This window comes from Girardinichthys multiradiatus, chromosome 19 (genome assembly GCF_021462225.1).
Source record: "Girardinichthys multiradiatus isolate DD_20200921_A chromosome 19, DD_fGirMul_XY1, whole genome shotgun sequence".
NCBI lineage: Eukaryota > Metazoa > Chordata > Actinopteri > Cyprinodontiformes > Goodeidae > Girardinichthys > Girardinichthys multiradiatus.
Window position 1 is genome coordinate 6702894 of NC_061811.1, and position 27650 is coordinate 6730543.

At 40.5% G+C, this 27650-nt stretch overlaps 2 protein-coding genes across 3 annotated transcripts in view; one reads left to right on the forward strand and one right to left on the reverse strand.

Annotated features, from left to right (window-relative positions):
• Nucleotides 1-1994: 1994 nt before the first annotated feature.
• Nucleotides 1995-4153, forward strand: LOC124855460. The gene has a single exon (XM_047345355.1). The coding sequence runs from the start codon at nt 2133-2135 to the stop codon at nt 2820-2822; it is 690 nt and encodes a 229-aa protein (XP_047201311.1). The 5' UTR covers nt 1995-2132; the 3' UTR covers nt 2823-4153.
• A 6757-nt stretch (nt 4154-10910) lies between these two features.
• The window catches only part of asap3 (ArfGAP with SH3 domain, ankyrin repeat and PH domain 3), a 46218-nt gene continuing 29478 nt past the window's right edge, over nt 10911-27650 (reverse strand). For both annotated transcript variants that reach the window (XM_047346222.1, XM_047346221.1), the window contains exons 14-26: nt 24781-24947; nt 23771-23904; nt 23550-23641; nt 23270-23450; nt 20462-20547; nt 20247-20362; nt 19047-19114; nt 17834-17941; nt 17292-17496; nt 16809-17097; nt 14897-15089; nt 14645-14773; nt 10911-13781 (exon numbers count right to left, since the gene is read on the reverse strand). In XM_047346222.1, the coding sequence (XP_047202178.1) occupies nt 13707-13781; nt 14645-14773; nt 14897-15089; nt 16809-17097; nt 17292-17496; nt 17834-17941; nt 19047-19114; nt 20247-20362; nt 20462-20547; nt 23270-23450; nt 23550-23641; nt 23771-23904; nt 24781-24947 (1843 nt within the window). In that variant the 3' untranslated portion in view covers nt 10911-13706. The remainder of the gene's footprint in view (nt 13782-14644; nt 14774-14896; nt 15090-16808; nt 17098-17291; nt 17497-17833; nt 17942-19046; nt 19115-20246; nt 20363-20461; nt 20548-23269; nt 23451-23549; nt 23642-23770; nt 23905-24780; nt 24948-27650) is intronic.

The window sequence follows — 27650 nt, forward strand, 5'->3', positions numbered from 1 at the left end:
CATTGTACCAGATGATTAGTTATATTAAGCTATAATAATGTAGAATGAATAGATCAGCCTCAGTTTAATAACATATCAAAAATCTATTCAAAATTTGGATTAATTTTATCAGACATTTAAAAATGGAAGATATTCTGTATCTAAGAAACATTTTTCACTTGCATTTCTGCTCTGGGGTTCCATCACCTTTGGCCCTCTCTTGGCTGGAGAGATGGCTAACTTTAGCTACATCAAAAGTTCTCTCTGGCTGGAAGGTCACCACGAGCCTGGACGGTGTTGAAAAAACATTTATCACTGCTAAATCTGAGAAGTTCATTGGGCTTGCTTCTGACTTAGCTGGGCCAGACTTCTTGTTGGTTTCTTTTGTTCTATTTCTACGTGTGAGTCTCAGGATTCAGCTTCTTCTGTAGGCGACAGCTTTCAGGGAAGGAATTGTCATGAGGGCTTGTTTGGCCAATTGAAAGCAGACTTTGGGAACTTGCCAACTGTCATGCTAAACAGTATAACTATCTCACGCCTGGAGTTTCTTTCACATTCAAGGTTTCAGATAAGAGGCATCAAGATTAAAACATTTAATACAAAAGAATCAGTGACATTCTTACTCTGAAAGCCTCATTGCATTGAATTAGTGTTGTGTGAAAGTTTAGAGCTTTATAAAGTGAAGAGGACTCTATGTTGTTATTTCATAGTTCTCTGGTTCTCCTACTGTTAAATGCAATTTTATTCAGATTGTTTTATTATCCTCAGGTAAAGACTTAAAGATAATCTGTGGTTTTCTGTCATCTGTTTGTTCAAATGCACACAGTCCATCCTCCCCTTTCTTTATTCATCTTGTTTGTTTTTTTGCTATTGTCTATAAAGCTCCCTCTTCACTCTGAAAACTAGTAAAGCTAAAAGCAAGAAGGGAGCAGCCTTAGTTATGGTTTATGTAATGCCAATCCAGAGATATAAACAAAGAGCTAAGTCCATGAAGACACTCACACACATGCACACTCACCCCTTATCCGCTAAAAGCTTCATCTGTTTTCCTTCACAATGAAAGAAGACATTTATTGAAAACACTCGTGGCTTAAAACACAGTGGTGTTACCCCTCTCTTCTCAGTCTTTTGTGTATCTGAGTGAACTTGAGCTTTATCTTACCTTATACATCATCTCTGTCCTACAGCCTCAGAATCAATCAATACTTGTCTAGATAGAAAGGGTAAACGTAGACTGGCAGAAAATTGAAAAATTAATTCTGTCAAGATAATGCAACGAGCTACATTATCTGGCATTTCTCAAAAGATAAAAGGACAAGTTAAACAGAGTATCAGTTTTGGAAAATTATAAAATAATCTCTCTTTCTTTATATTTGTTGTTTTTTTTAAATGCCATATAACAATGGGATGCCAGCTGACCAGCTTTTGAGCACAGTCCACAAATTTTCTATTAGGTTGTAAAAATCAAAAGGAAAAGTGGAAGCAATCAGATACTTTTTCTGACTAAAACCTTTGTTAAATTCTATTTGTTGAATTTATTTAGATTTGTTTTAGATGTTTTTTACTGTCCTATTAAGAAAGGAAGAATGCTCTGTGTCAAACAAGAGAGTATGTGATGGAGGAGTAGTGGGAGTAAGCAGTAATGCTGTGTAGCCAAGTGATTAAGGGCGAGATAAAGTGGAGCATCACCCCTCCCTTCTGCTCTTGCCTGTTGATGTCAAGGCTGTGTTGCTATAGGCAACCATCTAGGCAAGAAAGAGGAAAATGGAGGCACCACCGGGTGTGCAGGATGGCAACAGAGAGGCTGAGAGAACAGAAGGGAAGCAACATAATGTCAGAAAGAAATTGAAGTAAGATTTGAACCTTTGAAAGCAGAGCTCAGGATGATGACAACGACAGAGTGCGACCGACGACACGACAGCCTGCCAGCATCAGCAGCGGGGAGGTACAATGACCAATCACCAGCTGACATGCTCATAAATTCAGTAGCCAATGAAATGACAGCAGGCGCCTACCTCAGCACAACAACTCAGATGCAGATACTGCACAATCCGGGCTTGGATGGCTTATTAATGAATGGAGCAGTTCCTGGGCCGCATCACCGCACATCTCTGCACACTCTGCTCTGCTGCTCTTTCATCTGAAACAGGAGAATGGAGAGGAAAATCAGCAGCGACAGCAAAGATGGAGGGAAAGCTGAAGTAAAGGCTGTGAGTGGACAACAAACAAACACAGCGAGCTCTGATGAGGGCTCGGCTGAGGACATGGCAGCAGCTTTTAAAGGTACGGACTCTCATCCTGACCTCCAACTACCGGATTCATCATCCCCATCATCACCTTCCTCACCTCTACCTCGGTCAGCCATGCCACCTTCTGTGTCTGCCTCTGCTCTCCTGGCTTTGGCATCTCCGGCAACCAGGCGTTCCATTTCCACGGGAGACTTCCGGAGGGTAACAGGGGCTCTCCTAGCTGGCTCTGATCCCCCATCCACTTCTGCAACGGCCCCCTCCTCCAAACTGGTCACCCCCAGCTCCAGCATGGAATTTGAGGCAGCTCGACGGCGGCTCCTGGAGGTGGAGGAGCGGCAACGGGTCATCAGAGAGATGGAGCGGCGCCTAGAGGAGCTCAGGGAGATGTTTGTGCGCTCAGAGCAGCAAGTGGTGGTCCATGGGGAACTGGTGTCACGGATAACCGGTGCAGCCCAGCAGGGTGAGCTGTACGTGGCAGAGAACACCCAACGTGTGAAGAAAGGCATGAAGTTTAAGAAACATCGACCCACTATTGTCTTTTCCTCCATGCTTGGACTGCGCACATGTCTCCCCTGGCCCGTAAAGCTCAAATAGGACATCAGATTCTTGCATTTCACTCATGACTTTAGAAACGTGCTTTACATAAATAGGGGGGGTTGGACCTCCATCCTTTAGCTCTCAGTGACATGGCTGCTCTCCAGTTACAACCTTACTGCTCGAGACTGGTCCTTCAGGGGTTTGAGTGCCTATCAATTCACAGAGGCCAGGAAGGAGCTTCCAATTCAACATATTTCTGGGAATATTCCCAAGCTAGGAAACCAAGCTGGCACCAGTGCAATGTATCCTAGTTGTTCTCACAGATTCTTTGCTACTTGCAGTTTATGTTAGTGCTTGCTTTTGAGAGATTCATGTCAAATTCATGATGCACGGATGAGTCAGGTGATGTGGGAGGAGAGGTTCAGCCTGGTCTGTGTCTTATTAAGAGTTCCACTGCACTTTTAGCAAGCTTCAGCAGCAGTGAGGAGGCTTATGTAACTGAACAACCTGCTTCTGCAACTCATTAAGGGCAAAGTGAAGGGCAGAAAGGTAACATGAGAAGTCTGTTTGTGTACTGCTGCACTGTTATATAAAGCCAATGCAGAACGATGGAGAAATAGAAAATGTAATTGTGGGAGATGATTGAAAAATGTGCCTTGGGTGCCTGAGACTGCTCATCCACTACCGTGGCAGCATTGAGAAATGACAGACCGTAGCGGAAGAAATTCATGCTGGGACATTTCCACCTGTGGCCTCTTTTTATCCAGTCACCTAGCAACCACTCATCCCTCCATCCTAAATCCTCTCCCACAAAAATGCAAAATATATCCAGCTGAGAGCTCTAACTACATTACTGTGGTGGGGATTTAGTAAAACAAATGATAAGCATCATGGTTCATTAATACTATTACTGCTTCTGGAGGTTAGATTTAAGTTACTCATGCATGCATCAGCTTGTCTCCATTTGCTGATTGTGTCCTAATGAACAATAGGAAAACATTAAGAGCTACAAGTTTGCTTCTTAGAATGCAAATGTATCTTTAAGTGCAGAAAGACCTCACTACTATGGAATTATAGGGGTAAAAGAAGGTTTGACCAATTTAATTAAGTGTTGATTTACAGTATTTTTGCAGCGTTATCTGCCAAGCACAAAACATTCGTCCAACAAATGAGATTACTATAATTTTATTTTGTATTTATTTTTATTTCTATTTATGTTGTCTTTGGATTTATAGTGATATTAAGTAACTAAGTGACTTAAATTGCACACGTATTACAGGTCCTTCTCAAAATATTAGCATATTGTGATAAAGTTAATTATTTTCCATAATGTCATGATGAAAATTTAACATTCATATATTTTAGATTCATTGCACACTAACTGAAATATTTCAGGTCTTTTATTGTCTTAATACGGATGATTTTGGCATACAGCTCATGAAAACCCAAAATTCCTATCTCACAAAATTAGCATATTTCATCCGATCAATAATAGAAAAGTGTTTTTAATACAAAAAACGTCAACCTTCAAATAATCATGTACAGTTATGCACTCAATACTTGGTCGGGAATCCTTTGGCAGAAATGACTGCTTCAATGCGGCGTGGCATGGAGGCAATCAGCCTGTGGCACTGCTGAGGTCTTATGGAGGCCCAGGATGCTTCGATAGCGGCCTTTAGCTCATCCAGAGTGTTGGGTCTTGAGTCTCTCAACGTTCTCTTCACAATATCCCACAGATTCTCTATGGGGTTCAGGTCTGGAGAGTTGGCAGGCCAATTGAGCACAGTGATACCATGGTCAGTAAACCATTTACCAGTGGTTTTGGCACTGTGAGCAGGTGCCAGGTCGTGCTGAAAAACGAAATCTTCATCTCCATAAAGCTTTTCAGCAGATGGAAGCATGAAGTGCTCCAAAATCTCCTGATAGCTAGCTGCATTGACCCTGCCCTTGATAAAACACAGTGGACCAACACCAGCAGCTGACACGGCACCCCAGACCATCACTGACTGTGGGTACTTGACACTGGACTTCTGGCATTTTGTCATTTCCTTCTCCCCAGTCTTCCTCCAGACTCTGGCACCTTGATTTCCAAATGACATGCAGAATTTGCTTTCATCTGAAAAAAGTACTTTGGACCACTGAGCAACAGTCCAGTGCTGCTTCTCTGTAGCCCAGGTCAGGCGCTTCTGCCGCTGTTTCTGGTTCAAAGGTGGCTTGACCTGGGGAATGCGGCACCTGTAGCCCATTTCCTGCACACGCCTGTGCACGGTGGCTCTGGATGTTTCTACTCCAGACTCAGTCAACTGCTTCCGCAGGTCCCCCAAGGTCTGGAATCGGCCCTTCTCCACAATCTTCCTCAGGGTCCGGTCACCTCTTCTCGTTGTGCAGCGTTTTCTGCCACACTTTTTCCTTCCCACAGACTTCCCACTGAGGTGCCTTGATACAGCACTTTGGGAACAGCCTATTTGTTCAGAAATTTCTTTCTGTGTCTTACCCTCTTGCTTGAGGGTGTCAATAGTGGCCTTCTGGACAGCAGTCAGGTCGGCAGTCTTACCCATGATTGGGGTTTTGAGTGATGAACCAGGCTGGGAGTTTTAAAGGCCTCAGGAATCTTTTGCAGGTGTTTAGAGTTAACTCGTTGATTCAGATGATTAGGTTCATAGCTCGTTTAGAGACCCTTTTAATGATATGCTAATTTTGTGAGATAGGAATTTTGGGTTTTCATGAGCTGTATGCCAAAATCATCCGTATTAAGACAATAAAAGACATGAAATATTTCAGTTAGTGTGCAATGAATCTAAAATATATGAATGTTAAATTTTCATCATTACATTATGGAAAATAATGAACTTTATCACAATATGCTAATATTTTGAGAAGGACCTGTATATCAGGGATATCTAATGTGGCCATTTATAGGCTGTGGTAGTGATTTAGTCTAAGGTCAGTGTTTATCAGGGTAAAAATGCATATAAAGAAATGTGAGTGCAGTGTACATCCTTATCTTGACAGTTAAAGAAAGAGGATTTCTGGAAGAACACAATCTCTGATGGTGCTTTTTTATGTCTCCAGTCATTAATAGGCTTAATGAAGAACCAAGGAGCCAGATTGTATAAGAAGGAGACACAAGATTTCATTGTACAACATCTTTCACTAAATTCATTATTCAGTGTATGATTTTTGCTTGCTTGCACAGATCTTATGGATGTATTAGAACAACCACTGTATATTGTTGTAGAGTAAAGAATGACAGGAAGGCAATGATTGGGTTTTCTTTGAGACAAATTGCAGTTGTAAGAGAAATATGCTTGTAACGAGTTTAAAAATGTAGGCCGGTTAATTTCTGTTGGAACCAGATTTGGGTCATTTCTAATTTTGACTAGAAGGGCTTAAAATGTAATTTGTCAGCGTTGCTTGGATACACTTAAAGGGGCACTCTACCAAATAGTCATCTACAATTCACCCTCAATAAAGTCACCCCGTGGTTCTCAGACTTTTTTGACTAAAAAAACTACTTTGGCAATAAAGTTGGACACACTATGCATGTTTTAGGTTAGTCTCAAATGGAAATTAAGATAACCAGTTATCTAGGTCCCATATGGGTCCCACTTTTTTCCCCAGAATTATCCTACATCAAATCTATATAGGCATTACCCTGGGACCATTATGTAACCTGGGGAAAATCCTATTTTGGACCCATTGTTTAACCCAGTTTGTAGTCACGTGGGTCCCACCCCCATACAGAAATGTTTGCTGGGATGTTTGGTTGAAAGCTGGAATTTTAAGTAGGAATGTTTAGGGTTTCTCAACAGGCTCGACCTCAAAATCTGGGGAAGTTGCACATATTGTGCAACCTCTGTTCGAGAGGACATTCAGTTAATGTTTGAATACATATAAGTGCACTGCTGTTAGCTTGCATTGCTAATAGTAGTTAGCTTGTCATTGAACACAGCAGTTAGAATATCACTGGTTTTCCGACTTGCAAAGGGAACATGGTTCATTTGGGATAGGTGCCATTCGTAGAGCTACGTTTAGACTTCAGAGCTAAATAAGTAGCCAACAGGAGTGGTTGACAGTTGTCCCCTTTAGTTTATATTAATATTGTCCACTGCACTTCAATACTGGATTGTTTCTGTATGAAGCAAAGATCAGTGTGCTTGAGAGAGACTTTATCTTTTTAACTGTTAATTACTTTTGCGTTTACCCTACAAATGATTAATACCAAACTTTACCAGTAGTACTTATGCCACAGTTTAAGAACTGTGGATCTAACAACTAAAAACTATCATGAGAAATTGCTGGAGTGCCTCTTTATTCAAATAAACTTGAGCAAAGTTAAATATTTTACTTGAGCAACTTATAGCCACGACATCTTTTTCCTTGAATGTTGACTAATGCAATCTAACTAAGTGTTCTAAATGCCCAAGGTAAAACAAACTGCTTGCTGTCTTTGTGCACATCTATACCAAACATTAACTTGTAGAATGCTTTTATTTAATAAGAGGGTCTAAAAGGCCTTAAAAATGTATTCGTGCTCCTGTATATAGAGCTACCTGTACATACAGTTAGCCGGATTTGCGGTTTATGATATTTCTGTATTGGCATTTACAGGAAAGATGGTACTGATACAAGGTGATAGCCAGCCAACATTTACATAAGGGGTCTATATGGACAGAAAATCGACTGAGTAATGGTCCCAGGTGAGATTGTTTCTGGGTTACATATGGATTTCATTTTAATGCCTTTATAATTTAGTTTCAGGATAACTCTGGGTAATTAGGATTTTTTAATTCCTTTGTGAGACCCTGTGAAGACCTACACAGGCCCAAATTTTCTGGCCCCTATGGGTTGGTATTAGTCATTCCAAGTGGGTTCTACAAGCTTATTGTGAGCTTAAGCTCAGTAGGTGCCCGTGCACTTTGAGCAAACCTCATATGGGGCCTGCATACACAAGTTGGCTGGGAACTATTTATCCTTTTCTTCTGAGCAGGAGAAAATCTCTGTCATCCTTTGCTGTGGATTTGCACTTTTTGTTTCCTGAATGGAAAAAAAGGACATTACTCAAAGATCTCTGGGCCCACTTGCAGAATGAATGTAATGTTTATTGTTTCTGCATTATTTTTTGAACACTAATTACACATGATTTCCAGTTTGAACCTGTGGCATTGTGGAAGGACATTTTTCTTCAAATAACATTAAATTTGTAATTTGATGAATTTGGAAACTGTTACTATAGCTGTAGTTGACTCAGCCCTTTACTAACACCAATGCTGGCTTTCCACAGGTTCAAAACCACCTTTATGAAATTTACCACTTGAATGTTTAAATAATTCATGTTTACTTAGGCATATCACTTATTTCTTACTTTTATTTTGAGCAATATTCTAAAGGAATGATAACTCTGCTTAAGTTTGAATGTTACCTGAAATCTTACTGTAATTAAGATGTTTTATGTTTAAAAGCCATTGTAGTTTTGAGTTTTTCTCAATTATTATTGTCGACTAAGTGAGTACAAGTAGTTCCACACTTCAGCATCAAACTTTAATTTATTCGAATAATAAATATTCTTTATTTTTTGTGTGTTTACAACTACAATTTTCTGCACAAAGCTACACAATTATTACAAGATTCCACTCAAGCGCATCTTTCCTCAGATTCTTTTGTTGGTAAAATAGTCTGATTTATTAATAAATGGTCTAAATCTCTTGAATGTTGTGAAAATTATTCTTTTTTCTTGTTTCAGAATAAGAAGAAAAACCTCATCATCTTTTCTGGAGTACACAAAATGTTTTAAAAATTGTTTCAAATGTTTCAAAATTTTAAATCCATTGATGCAGAAAGGAATGGTCTAAGGACTATTTGGGTCACCTTGCAGCATTTCACAGCAGCTTGCAGGGCACGGTCAGCAGAAAAAAGCTCTTTGATGTAACATGAAGTTGCACACCAGAAAGAGCAAGCTGTAAAACCTGCATCAGGCACAATGATTTAGCAGGTCTTAAATCGTGATGCTGACCCATCATAGCCCTTTCTCAGCTGATTGCTTGGTCAAACTGAGGTTAGATAACACAGCAGTTAATGGAAATGGAAGAATTAATGGAAAACATTACCCACTTCTGAATGCTCATTATTAGAAGCTAGGATTAACGATGCTACATTAAGATGATTGTGTAAATTCATAAAAAGCATTAGCATGCACATGGAATTTACAGTTGAAGCCAGATATTTACATACACCTTATATTAATATACACAACCATTTTTATCACTGGTGTTATTACACGTTACTTGTTTTAGGTCAGTTAGGATTACCAAAATACTTTTTAAAATTCATCTCTTCAAATAGTTATATTCAAATCTAAACATAATGGAAAGGTCCAGCCTTTTTACCATGGAGGAAGTGGATCGGTTCTATGTCCTAGAGATGAATGTATTTTGGTGTGAAATCTGTAATTAAACCTAAGAACAAAAGCAAAAGACCTTGTGAAGAAGCTGCTACGACACACTGAAACATTGCCTGTTCCAAACAGCCACTCAGGGAGGAAGAAGCCTTTTTTAGTATCTGCTATAACAAATACTATTAAGGAATTATATAAACACAGAGATCAATCGAGACTTAAGTCTCCATCTCATGAAATTACTGAAATATACCTCCGTATTTAAATTACATGTCTCCATAGGATTTCTGTGGTTTTACAACTTAAAACCAAAATGCACTAGTGTGTGTATTCATTTATAATGCAACATTTCTAAGAATAACCCTTTTATAGTGAGTGCTATTTGTATTGAATGCATCAGTACAAGCCCATACCCAGGCTTGATGAAGAGATAAGCTGATCTGTGCTGGCAGAACAGAGTAGCCTGGTTTCCTATGCTGACTGCTTGTGAAGTTACTGCTTATGTAAATGGCAGGTTGGGATTTCATCATCCCAACTCTCAGATAGCAGGTCAGGGCAAAGTCACATCCAGATGGGTTTAAAATGAGGCTGCAGGAACAGTTGCCAAAAGATATGACTGGAGATTTTGCTTAAGGATGCATTAACCTTAGAAGAAGAAAATAAATGCCTTAAGGGCCGGTAGAGGAAAAAATAATGCTAAAATCTACTGTATGTTTGTTTAGAGTATAGATTTTTATGTTAAACTTTAAAATATTATGGACAATTATTTACAATTCCACAATTAACAAAAGCTGTGATGAGTGAGCCTATTCTGCTTTTAAAATGTGAAACTGTAAAAGAGTCCAGATGAAAGGATCTATAAATCTAATCAGTGGGCTAAGAGGTATAATAAAGAGTGAGATATTCTTAAAATCCTTTAATCCAGCATCGCTTTCATTAAAATGGCCTTTTAGCTGAATGATCATGTTCTGCTCTTAGTGAATGATGATAACCTTGTGTTAGACTGCCTCCAGCCAGTGATATTTTAGTATTTTGAATCTGCCACGACTTCACATGTGCTAAATAAACCGCTCCACATCTCTGTAGAGAAAAGTCCATCCTCTATGGGTGCTGCTGCAGGCATCAGTGTTCAAAACATATAAAAAGAGATAATCAGAGAGCCATTCACCAAGAGACATTGTGATTTGTTCACAAGGAAACCTAAAATCAGAGACACATACCACAGAACATTTTCTAATGAACTGTGGGCTTCCAACAATGCAGGCACAGTTTGGTGTTGATCTGTGCATTTCAGCCTTAAGGAGCACAGTGTAAAAAGGCAAAAGTGATGAGAAAGTGGCTCAGAGATGAGAATCTGGAACCTGTTGTCAGGAAAATCTTCAGATCTCAACCCCACTGAGAACCTGTGGTTATCTCTCAACATGCTGGTAGAGAAACAAGAAGCAGAAGCTAACAACTAGGCTCAATTGGACCTGGAAATTAATATCCAGCGTGTCAGAGAAAATTACAGAAGTAAAAACTAATAAGCTGGATCTTTGCATCTATTTAACGAATATGCTGAAAAAAGGCTTTGAAACCGAAATATTTTCATTTTTCTATAAAAAAGTTATAAAAAAGAAATCTGCCTTGAATGTAGGAAGAGAACACACTGAATAAAAAAACTGCATTTAATCAATAATTTAAACTAATATGCATTTTTTGTATATGTTGTATGAATAGAAATAGAAAGATATCACTTTTACAGCAAGACACTTCATTAAACATGTTTAATGCATATATTACAAGTAAACCAACTAAAACAAGCTCATTTGCTTTTTACCCTTTACACAGTCCCCCCTGGGAGGGACCCTCTACTGCTGTCATCTGCTCCCTCACACTTTCATGGTTTATGGCCTAATAATCAACACAGTAACCAGATATTAACAGAAATAGTCGCTTGCAAAAAGCAGCTTGTTCACCTATGTTTTCCCCCCTTAGTGCATATCTATTTAAGTTGGAAAAGTTTCCTTTTACCCCATTATTCTATGACTCTAGCAGTCACTTGGATAAATAAAAAGATGGTACACCAGAACATGTGATATTAATTTAAAATAAAAACTAAAAGTGACACTGTCCCTTAAAATTCATATCAAATGGGAAAACAAGCAACATGTAATATAACTGGAGTATGTACAGTGCATGTTAAAAGAGTGCACACTTTGTACAATTATACATTTGTGCAATATCAGAAGTGAGACCAAGATAAATAAGTTTCGAATGTTTTCCACTGTTAATCTGACATAAATCATGTAATCAACTGAAAAACCCCAAACTGTTAAAGGGAAAATGTAAAAATATAAACCTGGTTGCAAACATGTGCACACCCTTCACTGAAGCACCTGTTCATTCAGCTGCAGCATTCAGTCTTCTTGAGATCAAAGCTGTCAACATTAATAATTAATCTGATTAACCAGAAATACAATTTAATTCTTCTAATAGGATTTAGTCAAAACAGTTATTGACAGAGTGGTTATAAAATTTTAAAGGCATTATTTAAAAAATGAAGCGCATAATTTGCATTCTATTAAGAGAGCCTAGAGCAAAGAAAAATATAACTGTACACCTAGTGTCATTTCTACCGACAATCTGTAAAGAATTAGCATAAAAACAGATGACAGACCTGTTTAAGCCAGTATTGTTATTAACTTTATTTACATTAATAAGAGCCACTGTGAAAGGGACAATGAACAACAGGTTGCAGACTCTGGGTCGAGACTAAGAAGTAGAGTTAAAACACAGAACGTCCAAAGGAAAAATCCAAGCCTACCAAAAAACGTTGCGCCAAAACGTGTTATGATCTGATGAAAGCAAACCTGAACTTTTAGGCCACAACTCAACTCCTCAACAAACAAACCAATACGTGCACTGAAACACAGTGGTGGCAGCATCGTTCTCTCTGGGATTAGTTTTACTTCAGATGAAACTCTGGGATTTTTGTCAAGGTGGATATAACAGCAGCAGACTTTCACCAGAAACCTTCAGCTGTCTACCATACAGCTGAGGATGAAAAGCAGGTTTATTATTTAGCATCACAATCAGTCCAGGCATAGATCTAAATTAGAAAACAAGAAAATAAAATTTATTGGAATAACTTAATGAACTTAGTATGTGCAATGACATAAGGAGGTACATGGCCAAGAGATCTCCTCACAGACTGATGAGATTCGGAGAACTTTGCGAGGTAGACTGGGTAAGTTGAGATGTGACCTGTTGACAGACTCCTACCAAAGAAGACTGAAAACTTAAACAGAATGAAAAGGTGTTTTTTTTTTTTAGATATTAGTTGACGGGTATACAGATTATACAATCAAGTTATTGCAGTTTTTTTATTCAACATAATTTCCCCTTAAATGCATTTTCAGTTAAATTGTACAGGATATGAGTCTCATTAAAAGGTGGAAAAATGAAATGATTCATCGTTATTGCAAGCTTTACATCACAAGAACTTGGCATTTTATTATGCATGAGTCCACTTCTTATATCAACTGTATGTATTAAGTTTGGCTAAATATGTACAAAACATTTTGTGAGAAAGAAGTGAAAAATGTACCATTTACTCACAAATATCCTTTCTTCCATAAAGCTTCCTGAATCCTGGAAGCTTATCCGTGTGTGTAAGTGCATGTGTGTGGTATGAAAATTGTGGGCTTACAGTGAAAAAACCTTGAACAAATGACTGCGCTGGGGAGCTCTTACTAACACGTCTGCTTTAAGTACCATTTCCTGGTAGGACAGAGGATCTTTTTATTTTTTTTCCTCCAACACTCTGCTGTTATTCCAGGTTCTCTGGAGGCGATAGAAACAGGATCCTCTGTCTGCAACCAGCCTGGGCATGGAGTCGTGGCGGCTGGACCAAAGTTTCAGATCTCTTGTTGGGCTGTGCAGACAAATCAATGTTTTACTGGAGACAGACTGGCAGGCACGCTCCGCGCCAGTCTGTGGCAGATACTGGGTGGGTCGGAAGCTTATAAATTTCATTCACCTGTGATTTAAAATACTTCAAAATACTACTTTTCCGTTCAGAGGGAAATAAAGCAGCTAACTCCTAGTTTGGCAGCTGGCCGATTAAACATTGACAACTCTCCCAGCTCTTCAGAGGATTCCTCTGAATTTTAAAGTGTCTCCATGAGGATTTGTCTTGCAGGGACATTGTGCATGGTTGTACAATTTTATATCAGTACAGGCGGCTTATATATCTGTCGCCCAAATGTTTGATTAATATTTAAAAGAACACTAAAGTGGATCACAAGCATTGCTTTACCATGGCACCTGCAGGTTTATGACAACAAATAAATTCTTTCAGTTTCTTTGTTGCTTTCCGGGACGAGTAAATGTTTAAAGAACATGATCATTCAGCTAAAAAAGTCATTTACTCCTACAGCTGCCCTTTGGTCAGTAGATCCTAAAGTGAAAGTATTCCCAGATTACTTGGATAACTGAATAGAACAGTCTTTTTCCTTTCCCACATGTGGTGATGAAGTCCGATGACTCAGAGGTAAAAACTAGCATCAGTCTGTTAGTTTGTGCACATAGTTGACAGGAAAGTTCCCGCTCCTTGATGGGTCGCCCTCAATGTGGCCAACCTGTCAGGAAAATAAATAATGCAAAGTTAATATTTTCAATGGGTTTGGAAAGTCACTGACACTGATGAAATGACTCACTTCATGATAAAGAGCTACTTTTTCACTTTTTCTGCATGTCATTTTACAAAATTTCTGAATAATGAATTTAATGTCTATAATTAGCACACTAATGCTCCTATTGTCAGATTCTCCCACCTGAGATGTGGATCTCTACAGCTCCTCTAGAGTTACCACTGGCCTCTTGGCTGCTTCTCTGATTTATGCTTTCCTTATTATTTATGCCTGTCATGTTAGGCGGACAGCTGTGTAATAGTAGATTTGCATTTGTGCCATACTCTTTCCATTTTCAGATGATGGACTAAACGGTTCACAGCATAACTCTTGACCAAGGAAGTCCAAGGAAGAATTCCAGTCTTCCTTGGACTTTCTGATGCTGTTTGATCCCTTATGTTCTCTAACAAACATCTGAGGCCTTGAGAGAACAGCTGGATTTATACTGAGGATAAAGTTTTGCGATTTGCTAGTAAGGTGACTTCTGAATGCACGTATGCATGTCAAACCTTTCAGACTTTTATTTGTAAAAAATATTGAAGACTATGTATGACTCTTCTTCCCTTCACAGTTATGTGCTGCTTTGTGTTGATCTATCATATAAAATTCCAATACTTTACATTAAAGTTTGTGGTTGTAAAGTGACAAAATGTGAAGACGTTCAAGGGGTACAAATACTGGGGCACTTTCAGTGATTAAACAGAGGATGACACTGAACACAACTGTTATTCTTTCAGTACAGGTGGGTGAAAAATCCAACCTTTGCAGAGAACAAACGTAAAATAAAAATAGAAATCTGTAGATGCACTTACCCACCAGTGGAGGTCATTAGTGGCTGTGACCACAATGACTTCATCTTTGAAGAAAGCGAGCTGCTCAGAGCTGACCGCTCGGCAGTCCACCAAAGCCTTGACACGCTTCTGTGGCCTGCTGACAGAAACCTGCGGGAAGCGTGTAACATAACTCTTAGAGCACAATCAGTAGAAACCTCTCAGGACTAATTGTTCCTCTGTTGTGAGACTGCAGGCTGAATGCAACAAGATAAGGTGTCTGTGTGGATGTACCATTGCATTTCTACGGGGGCGCAGGGCACAGATCACAGTAGGTGAGGACGAAGGTGCTGGAGAAGGAGCTGAGCTGTTACCGTTTCCCACTAAGCTGCAGTACAGCTCCTCCTGGCTGCCCACACAACTCGGAGACTTTCCGTGGCTGCCTCCTCCACTGCTGGTGCGACGATATGATGTGGTCTTCTCGGAACTGTAAAAACAATACATGGATAACAAGACACTTTACTAATCAGAGGATCATGGCAATAAAAGAAAGATTTCTAATGAAATATTAGTGCTACATCTTCGGTGCTGGTCAGAAGTTTACATGAACTCACCATTGGCAATGCCATCAATTGTGGCTTTAAATTATGCATTTGAACTGTTCTTTTTCCAGGCTGGAATGATGATATATGCACCAGTAATGAATACTCTCCACACACACACACACACTCACCGGCCACTTTATTAGGTACACCTTGCTAGTACCGGGTTGGACCCCCTTTTGCCTTCAGAACTGCCTTAATGCTTCGTGGCATAGATACAAGGTACTGGAAACATTCCTCAGAGGGTTTGGTCCATATTGACATGATAACATCACACATGCTGCAGAGATTTGTCGGCTGCACATCCATGATGCGAATCTCCCGTTCCACCACATCCCAAAGGTGCTCTATTGGATTGAGATTTGGTGACTGTGGAGGCCATTTGAGTCCAGTGAACTCATTGTCATGTTCAAGAAACCTGTATGAGATGATTCATGATTTATGACATGGTGGGTTATCCTGCTGGAAGTAACCATCAGAAGATGGGAACACTGTGGTCATAAAGGGATGGACATGGTCAGCAACAATACTCAGGTAGAATGTGGTGTTGACACGATGCTCAAATGGTACTAAGGGGCCCAAAGTGTGCCAAGAAAATATCCCCCACACCATTACACCACCACCAGCCTGAACCGTTGATACAAGGCAGGATGGATCCATGCTTTCTTGTTGTTGACGCCAAATTCTGACCCGACCATAATAATAATCATCTTTATTGGTCATTGCACATGGACAATCGAGACTCATCAGACCAGGCAACGTTTTTCCAATCTTCTATAGCCTCAGTTTCCTGTTCTTAGCTGACAGGAGAGCCACCCGGTGTGGTCTTCTGCTGCTGTAGCCCATCCGCCACAAGGTTCGACGTGTTGTGTGTTCAGAGATGCTCTTCTGCATGCTTTGGCTGTAACGAGTTACTGTTTGAGTTACTGTTGCCTTTCTATCAGCTTGAACCAGTCTGGCCATTCTCCTCTGACTTCTGGCATCAACAAGGCATTTGTGCCCACAAAACTGCCGCTCACTGGATATTTTCTCTTTTTCAGACCATTCTCTGTAAACCCTAGAGATGGTAGTGTGTGAAAATCCCAGTAGATCAGCAGTTTCTGAAATACTCAGACCAGCCCGTCTGGCACAACAATCATGCCACGTTCAAAGACACTTAAATCACCTTTCTTCCCCATTCTGATGCTCGGTTTGAACTGCAGCAGATCATCTTGACCATGTCTACATGCCTAAATGCATTGAGTTGCTGCCATGTGATTGGCTGATTAGAAATTCGCGTTAAAGGGCAGTTGGACAGGTGTACCTAATATATATATATACCGGTATATATATATATATATATATATATATATATATATATATATATATATATGTATTTATTTATTTATTAGGAAATTATTTAAACTAACTGATACTTGTGCCACAGATTCTTGTTATCAAAAATTCACAGCAGTCATTTATAGTCATTCCAGGAGTGGTTCAAATAAATCATAAAAAGCCTCAATCTAACATAGCATTTATGCTGATGATGAGTGTTAGCAAACTTCTGATTGGCACCAAACATAGATTTTTTGTTTTAAGCTCATCTGAAGCTCTTTTCTCACCTGATAGGTCCTCCATGATTTTGACTGGATGCCTGTGTCAAGTTACTTTGAGAGCCAGAACCAGACTGGCCATCCCAAGTTTGCCTATGTGCTCTTTGCAGAGCTCCCTGTCCATGTGGGGACCGTGGGGGTCTCACACTCTGACCTTGGGTTTCTGTATTTGATGAAGAGAATCCATGTTTCGCTTGTGCCTGAGGACTGGAGGAGTGGGACGATGGGTTAGAGCAGCGCCGTAGGATGTGGGCTCCATCCTGTGTTGTTGTGATTGAAATCTGGGGGTCTGAACGGCCTGTGGAGGAAAACAAAGAGGCCAAAATCGAGTCGGAATGTCAGCATGACAATCATAAATTTATTAAAGAAATCCATTTATTTAAGAAAGGTTTCTTGCCAAAATGCTCAGGTAAATTTAAATCTGAGTTCATGCCCTTTATGCCCAAAAGAAGTTATCTTATATTGAGCAAAACACTCAACACAGTGACCTACCTCTTTGGACTGATTTAGCTGGCAACGGTGGTGGCATGGATGCTCCAGTGAGGGCGCTGTTGGCAGGAGGATTCTTGTGCAGGAAGTCCAGATTCTCATACGTCTGACAGGGCCTAATACCCAAGCTTGTACCGTTGCTACCTGTCCATTGGGCAAAGGCAGATCCACCACCTCCAGGAGAGCGGTTTTTGGGTAACGGACTCAACTAGAGGCAGATGAAGAGTTAACACTCAAAAAATCTCCACCTTAAATGGGACATATGCAAAATCCACTTTCTTATCCCTTAACATTTTGAAGGTGCTGAAAAGATATTTTTATATTCTGTTTGGATCATATTTTTTACTCCGTTCAGTTTTTGCTATCATCTGTTGCGTCACAGTATTTGCTGCGGAACAGCTATATAAGGTCATGGACTTCCGGCTGATCCGCCATATTTATTTCTTGCTGCAGTTGCAAGGCTACATATCTTGACTGTGTGTGTGTGTGTGTGTGTGCGCGTGTGTATGTCTGTGTGTGTGTGTGTGTGTGTGTGTGGTATTTACTCTCTCATCCAGGTCATCCTCACTGTCATAGAACTCCTGAGACTGGGTCTCCCACATGTACTCCACGTGGATCTGAGAGTTGAACTTCCCACTTTGGGCCAGCTCCAACTGAAGAAACACACCCATGCAGTTGCAGATCTGAAGAAACATTCTGCAAGAACACGTTCCCTTCTGCTAGAGAACAAACTCCTTTATGAAACTGAAATCAGCCGCCTGACTCAGAGAACTGGAGGCATCCCTCTCCCAGGTCACATTCCTCAGCTTATTCTGGAGGCTTAAAAGCTTAAGGTTAGCCTCCTTTTTAAGGCGGTTTTATTGGTTTTTAAAAGTATTAATGATCTGAGCCCAACCTATTTATCTGATTAGCTTTAATTCTGTGGGCCTTCCAGACACCTCAGTTCTTCTGGTCCTACCCTACAGTGAGGTGTCATTTTCCTGTTACAGCCATGCACTGAGGAACCACCTTAATCAAGAACATAGAACAATGTTGAAAAGCAAATTAGTTTATGTCTATTTCAATTAACAACATCAAACGTTTTATATTATCTACTGGGCAGGACTGCATTAGTTTATATTTTATAACAAATATCTTAAATACTTTATAATGTATTTTTAAAAATGTTCCTGTTTATTTCTGGTGTTTCCTCATTACAGTTGCATTTTCTCAAGTCCCCATCCTCTGTAATTGTTTGAAATATTCATCTTTTTTTAAACTAAACTGGTTAAATCAGTTCTTGTGTGTATTGTAAAGAACTTTGAGTTATACTGATCTGTATGATTAAACAAATTTATTTGACCTTCTGCTGTTTCTGCATTTTCTTTTTATTTTCACCGAAAATCTAAAACCTACAAAAAAACTAAAGCATTCCAAATTTTTGGCATGTATGGGAATTACTATTTTTTGGCACTTAATTTTTGTCTACATCCTGTAAAGCAAAGTTGTTCACAATCAAGTTGAGTGATTCAGTGGGGCTAATGGCTGGTAAGAAAATAAAACCAGTTTATAAATGATGCAAACATAGGCCCGCTGGGGAATGAGTTTTCTGCTGAGCTGGGTTGCATGGGGAGTTTTTTTAAGGCAGGGTTTCCAGCTGTGGAAGTTGTGCTGTTCTGTTTCTGGACTTTCTTTCTGGTAGATATTTTAATGCTGTAACTTGACCTCACTTCTGAGAATGGATGTTCTTGTAGCATAAAAACTTTAAAGACGTCTCACCAGCTCGATGCAATGCGTGTGCTGCAGCCTTTTAGCGATGTCTAGAGCCGTTTCTCCACTTGAGTTCACTACAGGGGGAAAACATTAAATGCACGGGTTTTATTCATTGCTTATAGTAACAGGAACGCATCAGTAAATTGCCTTGGAAAACATCAGTACTCCTGGATTTCTTTTACATTTTGTCCCATGAAACACACCAGAGGAAAGGTTAGAGAGAAAGTTGTAAGTTTGAAGCAGCTTAGGTTATAAAACATCTCGCAGGACTCTGTTCAATCCATCATCTGAAAATGAAAATATGGTGTTGGCAGCATCATGAAATGGGGATGCCTTTTTTCAGCTGAGACAGGACACCTGGTCAGAGCTGATGAGAAAATGGATGGAGCAAAACACAAGGTAATCCTGATACCTATTACAGGCTTCAACAAACTTGTGACTGGGTTGGAGGATCGCCTTACAGCAGGAAAAGTTTCACGTGCCTTCGAACTTTGATGTTTTTCTGAGCACTATGCGAGAACTTGTGCGACCTAAGCGTGAGTCATCAACAGTGGGCGGTACCCAGTGCAGGGTGTAAAGGAGACAGTGACTCCATGCAAGAACAACGTAGAATAGGGTAGTTTAGTGTTTTTATTCGCATATGTTCAGCATCCCCGAGTGTAACAGAAACGAGTACTTATACAATGCATGTTTAGTGTGTTTTTTGCAAACATATAAATAATGTTTATACGGTACGTTTTCCATCTTTGCTGCCATACTTGCTGCTTCTACTGTATGCGGCTTCGACCGGCCCACGGATGACGTTACGGTTCATGCCAAAGAACCAAGTATTCTGGAGTGCCGGAGTTGAACCAGAGTTCGCACTTCGGACCCCTTTTCGTTGGTCAAAACCACGTTCGAAAACTGGAACAGGCTCCGAACCACGTTGGTGGAAAAGGGGTATGTTTGTGAACAGCAGGAAGAAACATGCAAAAAAGACATGCAGCTGTATCTGCAGCAAAAGTTGGTTCACAAATTACTGACTCAGGGGCTGAATACAAATGTATGCCACATTTTTCAGATTTTTTGGAGGAAACAAAACTGAAAACCATGTTTTACCACATCTTCAATACACCCACTGAAGTTTGTGTTGTAACGTAGCAAATGTGAAAAAAGCTCCAGGGCTATGAATACTTTTGGAAGGCTTTGTAGCACAGTGAAATGTACCTATGTGAGTAGAAGCCTTTGCTTTGAGGAGAAGCTTGAGTGATTCAGGTTTGTGATGTAGGACGCAGTAGTGAAGAGCTGTGTTCCCTTCCATTGTTTTCTTCTCTAGACAGTTGCTGCATGATGAACATATGGCACAGACAATGTTAAACTTCATCTGTGGGCTTTTACGGTCTCTATGAGCAGCAGAGAATGGATCTTAGTATGAGTCTGACCTGTTCTGACAGAGGAAGTCCACCAGCGCCAGAGAACTTCTCTCCTCCAGACGTACGGCAAGGTGAAGAGCAGTCTCTTTGATCCCCTGCAAGAGGAAGAAAAGAGCACAACTTAGGCTAACTTCTGTAATTCACCCAGGATTACTGGATATCAGCTTCTCAGTGAAATACTGATCTATTCTTGCTTTCTGGGGATTGACTGTATTTTCTTGATAGAACTAAAATCTGGGGAGTTTTCTGGATATGTTTCTTAATTTTCTACCATTTGACCTACAGAAACTTGTCACAAAGCAAATGTTACCACTTTTGCCTTGTGACATGGTGAATAATCATGTTCAATAACACTGCTTATGAAAAATACTCTGGGACCAGTGGGCAAAATTGCTCCTGGAAGATGTTTTGATCCTATTCTTTATTCATGACAGCATTTCTAGTCAAAATTGTGAGCGAGCCCATGAATTAGAGGAAATGACTGTGCTTTACTGTCAGCATGACCCAGGACTCACTGTGGTGTTCACCTTTTCTTCCTCAGACAGTCCTTTTTCTAAAGCTCTGAAGGAGATTTTATCAGTTACAATAACTTTACCCTCCATTCTCAGCAGTCCAATCCTGATGCTTCCTGCAGATTTTCAGTCTGTCATGGATGTTTTCTTGAAAGAAATTATTTTTTTGCTGCCCTTCTTCAGCCATTTCTGAACAAGCTCTGCACTGGTGGCAATGCAATGCCGTTTTCAAATCCTCCTTTTCCACCACACCGGTTCTAGTGCTTAACTAGTGCCAGCGTTTACTAGGCACCAGCTCCATGTTTGTCCAGCAAAGTAAGCTCTAGCTCTGACCCTGAACAACTGGTGTTATGGACCAGTTCACTGTTGCAACAGAGGAAAGAACGTTTTTTATCAGGAACTACAGGGAGCTTCCTGCTGACCTGCAGCCAATCAAAAACTCGACTCGGTTAGATTATTGCAATGGTCTTTATGTTGGGCTGAGCCAGTCTTTAATTAATTGACTTCAGCTGGTTCAAAATGCTGCTGCTCACATTTTAACTGGTACGAGGAAACATGAACATATCACTCCTGCTTTGGCATCTCTCCATTGGCTTCTGGTTCGTTTGCGTATTTATTTTAATGTTCTTTTATTTGTTTTTAAGTGTTTACATGGTCTTGCCCTCAGTATCTGTCTGACCTAATTCAAATGTATGTTCCCTCACACTCTCAGGACGGTTGATCAGTTACTGTTGGTTGCCCCAAACCCTAAAAAGAAGTTGAGAGGTGACCAAGCCTTTTCAATTGGTGCCCCCAAATTGTGGAATAAGCTGCCATTGCAAATTAGACAGGCAGACTCACTTGCTGTTTTTAAGTCCTCTCTTAAAACATATTTTTTCTCGTTTTTTAACTCAGTTTGAGACTTTGGCTCTTATTATTTTACTCTTTTATTTTATTAATTTAACTATTTTTATTAGTTTATTTTATATAATTTTTATGTCTCAAGGTGATTCTAGAATTATTTAGTATTTATGCTAGATATGCTAAGCATACATTTATTTTATTAGTTTTATCAGTGTACAGCACTTTGGTCAACGGTGTTGTTTTTAAATAAAGTTGTATTGTATTGTAAAAATGTTTAACCCTAACCCTAACCCTCCTGAGTTTGGTATAGTTTTTGAGCTTTCAAATGTAAAACATTATCCATGTTATTTTCCATTGAATCCATAAACACCATTAACGACTCAGTTCTTTAACACTGTCATAATTCAAATATCACAAGGTTAAGAAAACTTCCTCTAAACGTTGTGCTTAACTCTGCTGGTGTGGATCAGAGGTCAGCTGATTAGGACTGTGAAGTGTTCACAAGCACCACTTCAAGGTTGTAATCTTAGGGAATCTGATTGCAAGGATGTTGGGATAAAATGATTTGAGTAGTTAAACTGTTTCCAGGCACTACAATCCTGCATAAAAACAAAATAATACAAGGGTGGATGAGACATTAACCTGATGAGATGTTCATAATGATGTGACTCCGACTTGGGTCTTGGGGGGTGAGAAAGCACACCGGTTCTTTTACAGAATCAGTAGTAGTAGCCCTGGGTAAGCACTGCTTCTCTCCTGCAGATATTACACCAATGAAGCTTAAGAGTTGTACAAGAGTTGCTGCTTGATTGTGCAGCAACTCTAAAAAGTGAAACCTCTCCTGCAGCTTCATCTGTTTATGTGAAGAGCAAAAGAAGGGGCAGCAGTGCCTTTGTAACTCCATAAAGCCCGTCTCAATTGCTCGAGAGACACAAGCTTTGGCCTAAAAGCTGAAAAAATAAAAGAAAGCCAACAAACACAAACATACAACCTCTTACAACCACAAAGTAAATCACACTCCACATGCTGTTATAGCTGGCCAGGAAGCGCCTGACGGAAGGTTAGAGGGTGATTAAAGAGAGGAATATGAGGCGTCAGAGGGGGACGACAGAGGAAATGACAGATGAAAAGATTAGGGAGGAAAAACATAGATTAAAGGCCAAAAGAGATGGGAGGGTGTTTGCAAAACCGCTCAAAGGAAAAGGTATTAATATGCCTGGAATTGACTTGCTGCTTTACCAACTATCTGCTGGATATTGTGGGTTTTCTTTGCTTATTTGTGAAGGAGCTATAAAGAAAAACAAGTAAACTTTCTGAAACACACTAGGTCACCTTGTTAGAATCTCTTTGGTCAAATGCAAGATTTCTGTGCATAACATGGCTTCATAAGAAGCATCATTACTCTAACAGAACCAGTCTCAGGAACTGTGGAAGTCTGCAAGTGGCTGTACATTTCCTTTACCTGTCCTTCAGGGAGTGTCAGTGGCTTGGCCAGGTCTGTTCCCTCAGCATAGAGCTGCAGAAGCGAAACAAGGTCGCGGGTCCTCACTGCATCGTGAAGGCGACCCGGATCCGACTCTTCCCTGCGGAGGACGTACCGACGCTCGGCATACTTTGCCACAATGTACTCCTTCCTGGCATTCCTACGTGTTGAGGAGACACCCACATAAATAGAAGACATCTATTAAAGATGTGCATGTAAACCGGTCAGATGTTTGGCTGAAGGCTGATCAGGAACTCACATGTCACTTTGCGGCAACGGTTTGACAGAGTCATTTGGGAGCCCTGCCTCCATGATGTCGTTAAATCTGGTGTTGCCAATGCTGACGGCCAACTGAAGGGACACACAAGACAGACACAAAGCAGTGACATAAAGGTATGACAGGGAAAGGGAAATACTTAATGTTTTAATAAGGATAATCCATAAGGAAAGTTTTGCTGTTTGTATGAATTTTTCTAGTACCAGTAGTTCTGAGGTGCTGAGCAGGTCCAGAGTGAGCGACTGAATCCTGGAGTAATGGACTCCTAAATCTCTGTGGATGCCAGAGCATTCGATACATGTAAGGATGCCCAAGTTGGTGGACAGCCATGTTGGATCTGAGCCATAATAGAAAAAGACCTCAATTAAAACTAGGTGAATCTCAGAAAATCAGAACATTATCATGAAGTTGGTTTATTTTAATAATTCTATTTAAAGAGTAAAACTTACACACAACATTAGAATTTAAGTGTTATTGATTATTGTGTTCAGTTTTCAGAAAATGTGAAAATTACATAAAACTAATTTTAAAAAAGGACTTCATAAAGAAATATGATGTTATTGTCTTCACTTTCATGGGTAAGACTGCTGACTTGACAGCTGTCCAAAGGGCAGTTATTGACACGCTCCATAAGGAGGGTAAGCCGCAAAAAAACAAAGCTGCTTACAGTCCAGGGTGCAGTTTCTGCAGTCAGTGATGATCTGAGAAGCCATGTCAGAGAGAGACCGGTTTTAAACCAACCTGGTCTGAAACAGGCTAATCTCCTCCTCCATGTTGCACTGCACTGATGAAGTAATCCATGCAAAAAATGCCCTACCAAGTAATGGGTACATGTACTGTACAGTGCATGGACATACTTTTTAGTAGGCCCACATTTCTTCAGTAAAAACCTGTTTTTTTTGGTTTTATGTAATATTGTAATATACCAAGAAACAGAGTTTTTGGTTTTCATTAGCTGTGAGCCATAATCAGCAACAGAAATAAAAGCGTGAAATACAATAACTGTGTGTAGTCAGCCTACATAATATGAATCTAAATACTGGCATAAATTACTTTTCCACAATATTCCAATTTATCAGTATGCACCTTTATAAAAAAAAAACAACAACAAAATGCTTGTTGAATTAAATAACATTGAGATTGAAGATGTTTGATCAAAACTAAAGAAACTGGTAAAAAAAATGTTTAATAATCTGATGAACAGCCAGCTGACCTGGGGCACCACAGTCTGCACATGCCTCGTTGCCTGGCATGTGTCGCAGATCCGCAATGATGGACTGGGAAAGTTCCTGCAGCCCGCTGTCCTTGACATGAAGCTGATCTCCTCCCAACGCTGTGTTCAAGGCCTGTTCTTTACTGTTCTGCAGCACTGACATCCAGCTAAAAGCAAAAGAGGAACAAACCTTTAGGAAAAGCCACGTTTCATACAGACTCATGAGAGCAGTGAGACAGGGGGAAAGCTCTTTCTCCAAAACCGCAAACATTTTACAGCATGTGTTGTGCATGTGTTTGCAGTTTTTAATGATGAGTCAGCATCACTTTTACTTTCCCAGCTTTATTGGTAACAAGACCCATACTGAGTCATATCTGCAACTTTTGAGTTTTAGAACGTCTTTGCTACAAACCGTTTTCATCTCTCTTTGACCCCACATAAAACAAAATAACCTGTCGAGAGGCCCATACATGAGGGAAAAGCAGGGCACATATACACACCCCACCCAAAACCACATTACAGCAGATTCCTCACTTAAGATGTCCCACCCAGAACCAGCTGGGACCAGTGAGTCTCCCCACTAGGACATTAAAATTAAATCATCTTTACTGGTCATTACACATGTACATTACAATGAAATTTGTTCTCTGCATTTAACCCATCAGTGGGCTGCCATTGTGCGGCGCCCGGGGAGCATTCTGGGGGCTAAGGGTTTTGCTCGGGGACCCAGAGTGGCAATCTGTGGGATACAAACCCAGCTCCTTGGGTCCCCTCAGGAACGCAAACCTCCTGTTCTTATCACTAGGCCACCACTCCCCCTAAGATCCACCAATTCATCATGAATTTTAAAAAAAGTAATGTTTTGGAATACCAATAAGATGATCAGTGAATGCACCATCCCTCAGCACTAAGCTGTTGTGCTAACAGCAATATTCTTCTGTGGGAAAGCTGTTACTGAGGGAAGAAAACCCAAAGTTGGTCACTATTAGTATCAGCTGGTAAAAAGGAAGTGACTTTTGAAAATAACAACCTCTAAGAATGTGTTAAACAAACCCACATTTCTGAGTAAAAAATGTTTTAATTGGTCAGATGTAATATTCTAATTTTAATTGTCATGTTTTCATTAGCTGTAGGCAGAAAATCCTCGTAATCAACAGAAATAAAGGCTTGAAAACATCAGTCTGTGTGTAAATAATCTATGTGATGTGTTTCTCTTAGTGAACAGTTACTGAAATCAATAATATTCTCCAGAGAATCCACACAGAGACCGATGTTCATATGTATTACAAATATAAGATAGTAAGGACTTCTTAAAATGTCAGCTTCATAATTCATTTGTCTTTGTGTTAAATTGTCTCTCACACAAAGTGTGAAGTCACCTCTGTTTCCAGTATAAATAAATAAATTTTAATTACTGCACATGGTAAGAAGGCTAAAAAAACAAACAGAATTGCTGTTTTTATCATTGCACTTGTTTGTGGGTGGGATTTAGATGAATGGGTCAGAGCACCTCCAAAAAACTGTAGCTCTTTTAAGGTGTTCCATGTCTGCAGTGGTCAGTATTTATCAAAAGTGGGCCAAGGATGGAACTGTGATAAACTGGTGACAGGGTCAAGGGTCATTGATGCACACAGGAACCAAAGCCTGACCTTTGTGGTCCAACTAAAGGATGTGCAAATGTAGATCAAATTGTTGAACTTAATCATGGGTCAGAATACACAGCGCTTCTTGTTTTGTTGGGCTGCATAGGTGATTGGTCAGGAAGCCAGAGCTGATCACTCTCCACCGCTGAAAGAGCAATGGACATATGATAACAGGATTGTGGAACAATGGAAGAAGGTGGCCCGGTCTGATAAATGTTTCCTTTTACATCAAGTGGACGGCCAGGTGCATGTGCGGTGGTTATTTGGGGAACACATGGCACCAGGATGCATTATGAGAAGAAGGCAAGCTGGCTGAGACAGTGTTTATGGTTTACCTTATGTTCTGCTGGGGAAACTTGAGTCCTGCCATTCATGTGGATGTAAATTTAACGCCTACCATCTACCGAAGCATTGTGGCTGGCCAAGTACACCCATCCATGAAAATGGTATCCTCTGATGCCTGTGGCCTCTTTCAGATAATGCACCTTACCACAAAGTTAAAATGCATTTTTGAAATTAATAGTTCATGATGCACAACAGCAAGTCTGAGGTGTTGACTGAGGCTCCAGATCCCACAACACACTTTCAGGGGTTTACTGAAGTCCATTCCTGCTTTGGCATCATGTAATCTCAAGCAGACTGTTGTAAGGTTATGTCTGATCAGTTTGGTTCTTGAAGAAAAATCTTCGTACTCGTACTCGTAGTCTTCCGCTTATCCGGGACCGGGTCGCGGGGGCAGCAGACTCAGCAGAGACGCCCAGACGTCTCTCTCCCCCAGACACCTCCTCCAGCTCCTCTGGGTGGAGCCCAAGGCATTCCTAGGCCAGCCGAGAGACATAGTCCCTCCAGCGTGTCCTGTGCCGTCCCCTGGGCCACTGTCATTTCCCACGTGGGCGTTGAAGTCCCCTGGCAGAATAATGGAGTCCCCGGGAGGGGCACTATCCAGCACCCCCGACAGGGACACCAAGAAGGCCGTGTACTCCGCACTACCTCTCGGCCCGTAGGCCGAGACGACAGTCAGAGACCTCTCCCCCAACCCGAAGGCGCAGGGATACGACCCTCTCATCCACTGGAGTAAACCCCAACACGGGACGGCTGAGCTGGGGGGCAACAAGCAAACCCACACCAGCCCGCCGCCTCTCCCCGTGGGCCACTCCAGAGTAGAAGAGAGTCCAACCCCTCTCAAGGAGATGGGTTCCAGAGCCCACGCAGTGCGTGGAGTCGAGC

What these genes read in the sequence shown, in the direction of transcription:
- LOC124855460 (XM_047345355.1), top strand. Translation starts at nt 2,133, where the DNA reads ATGGAGAGGAAAATCAGCAGCGACAGCAAAGATGGAGGGAAAGCTGAA.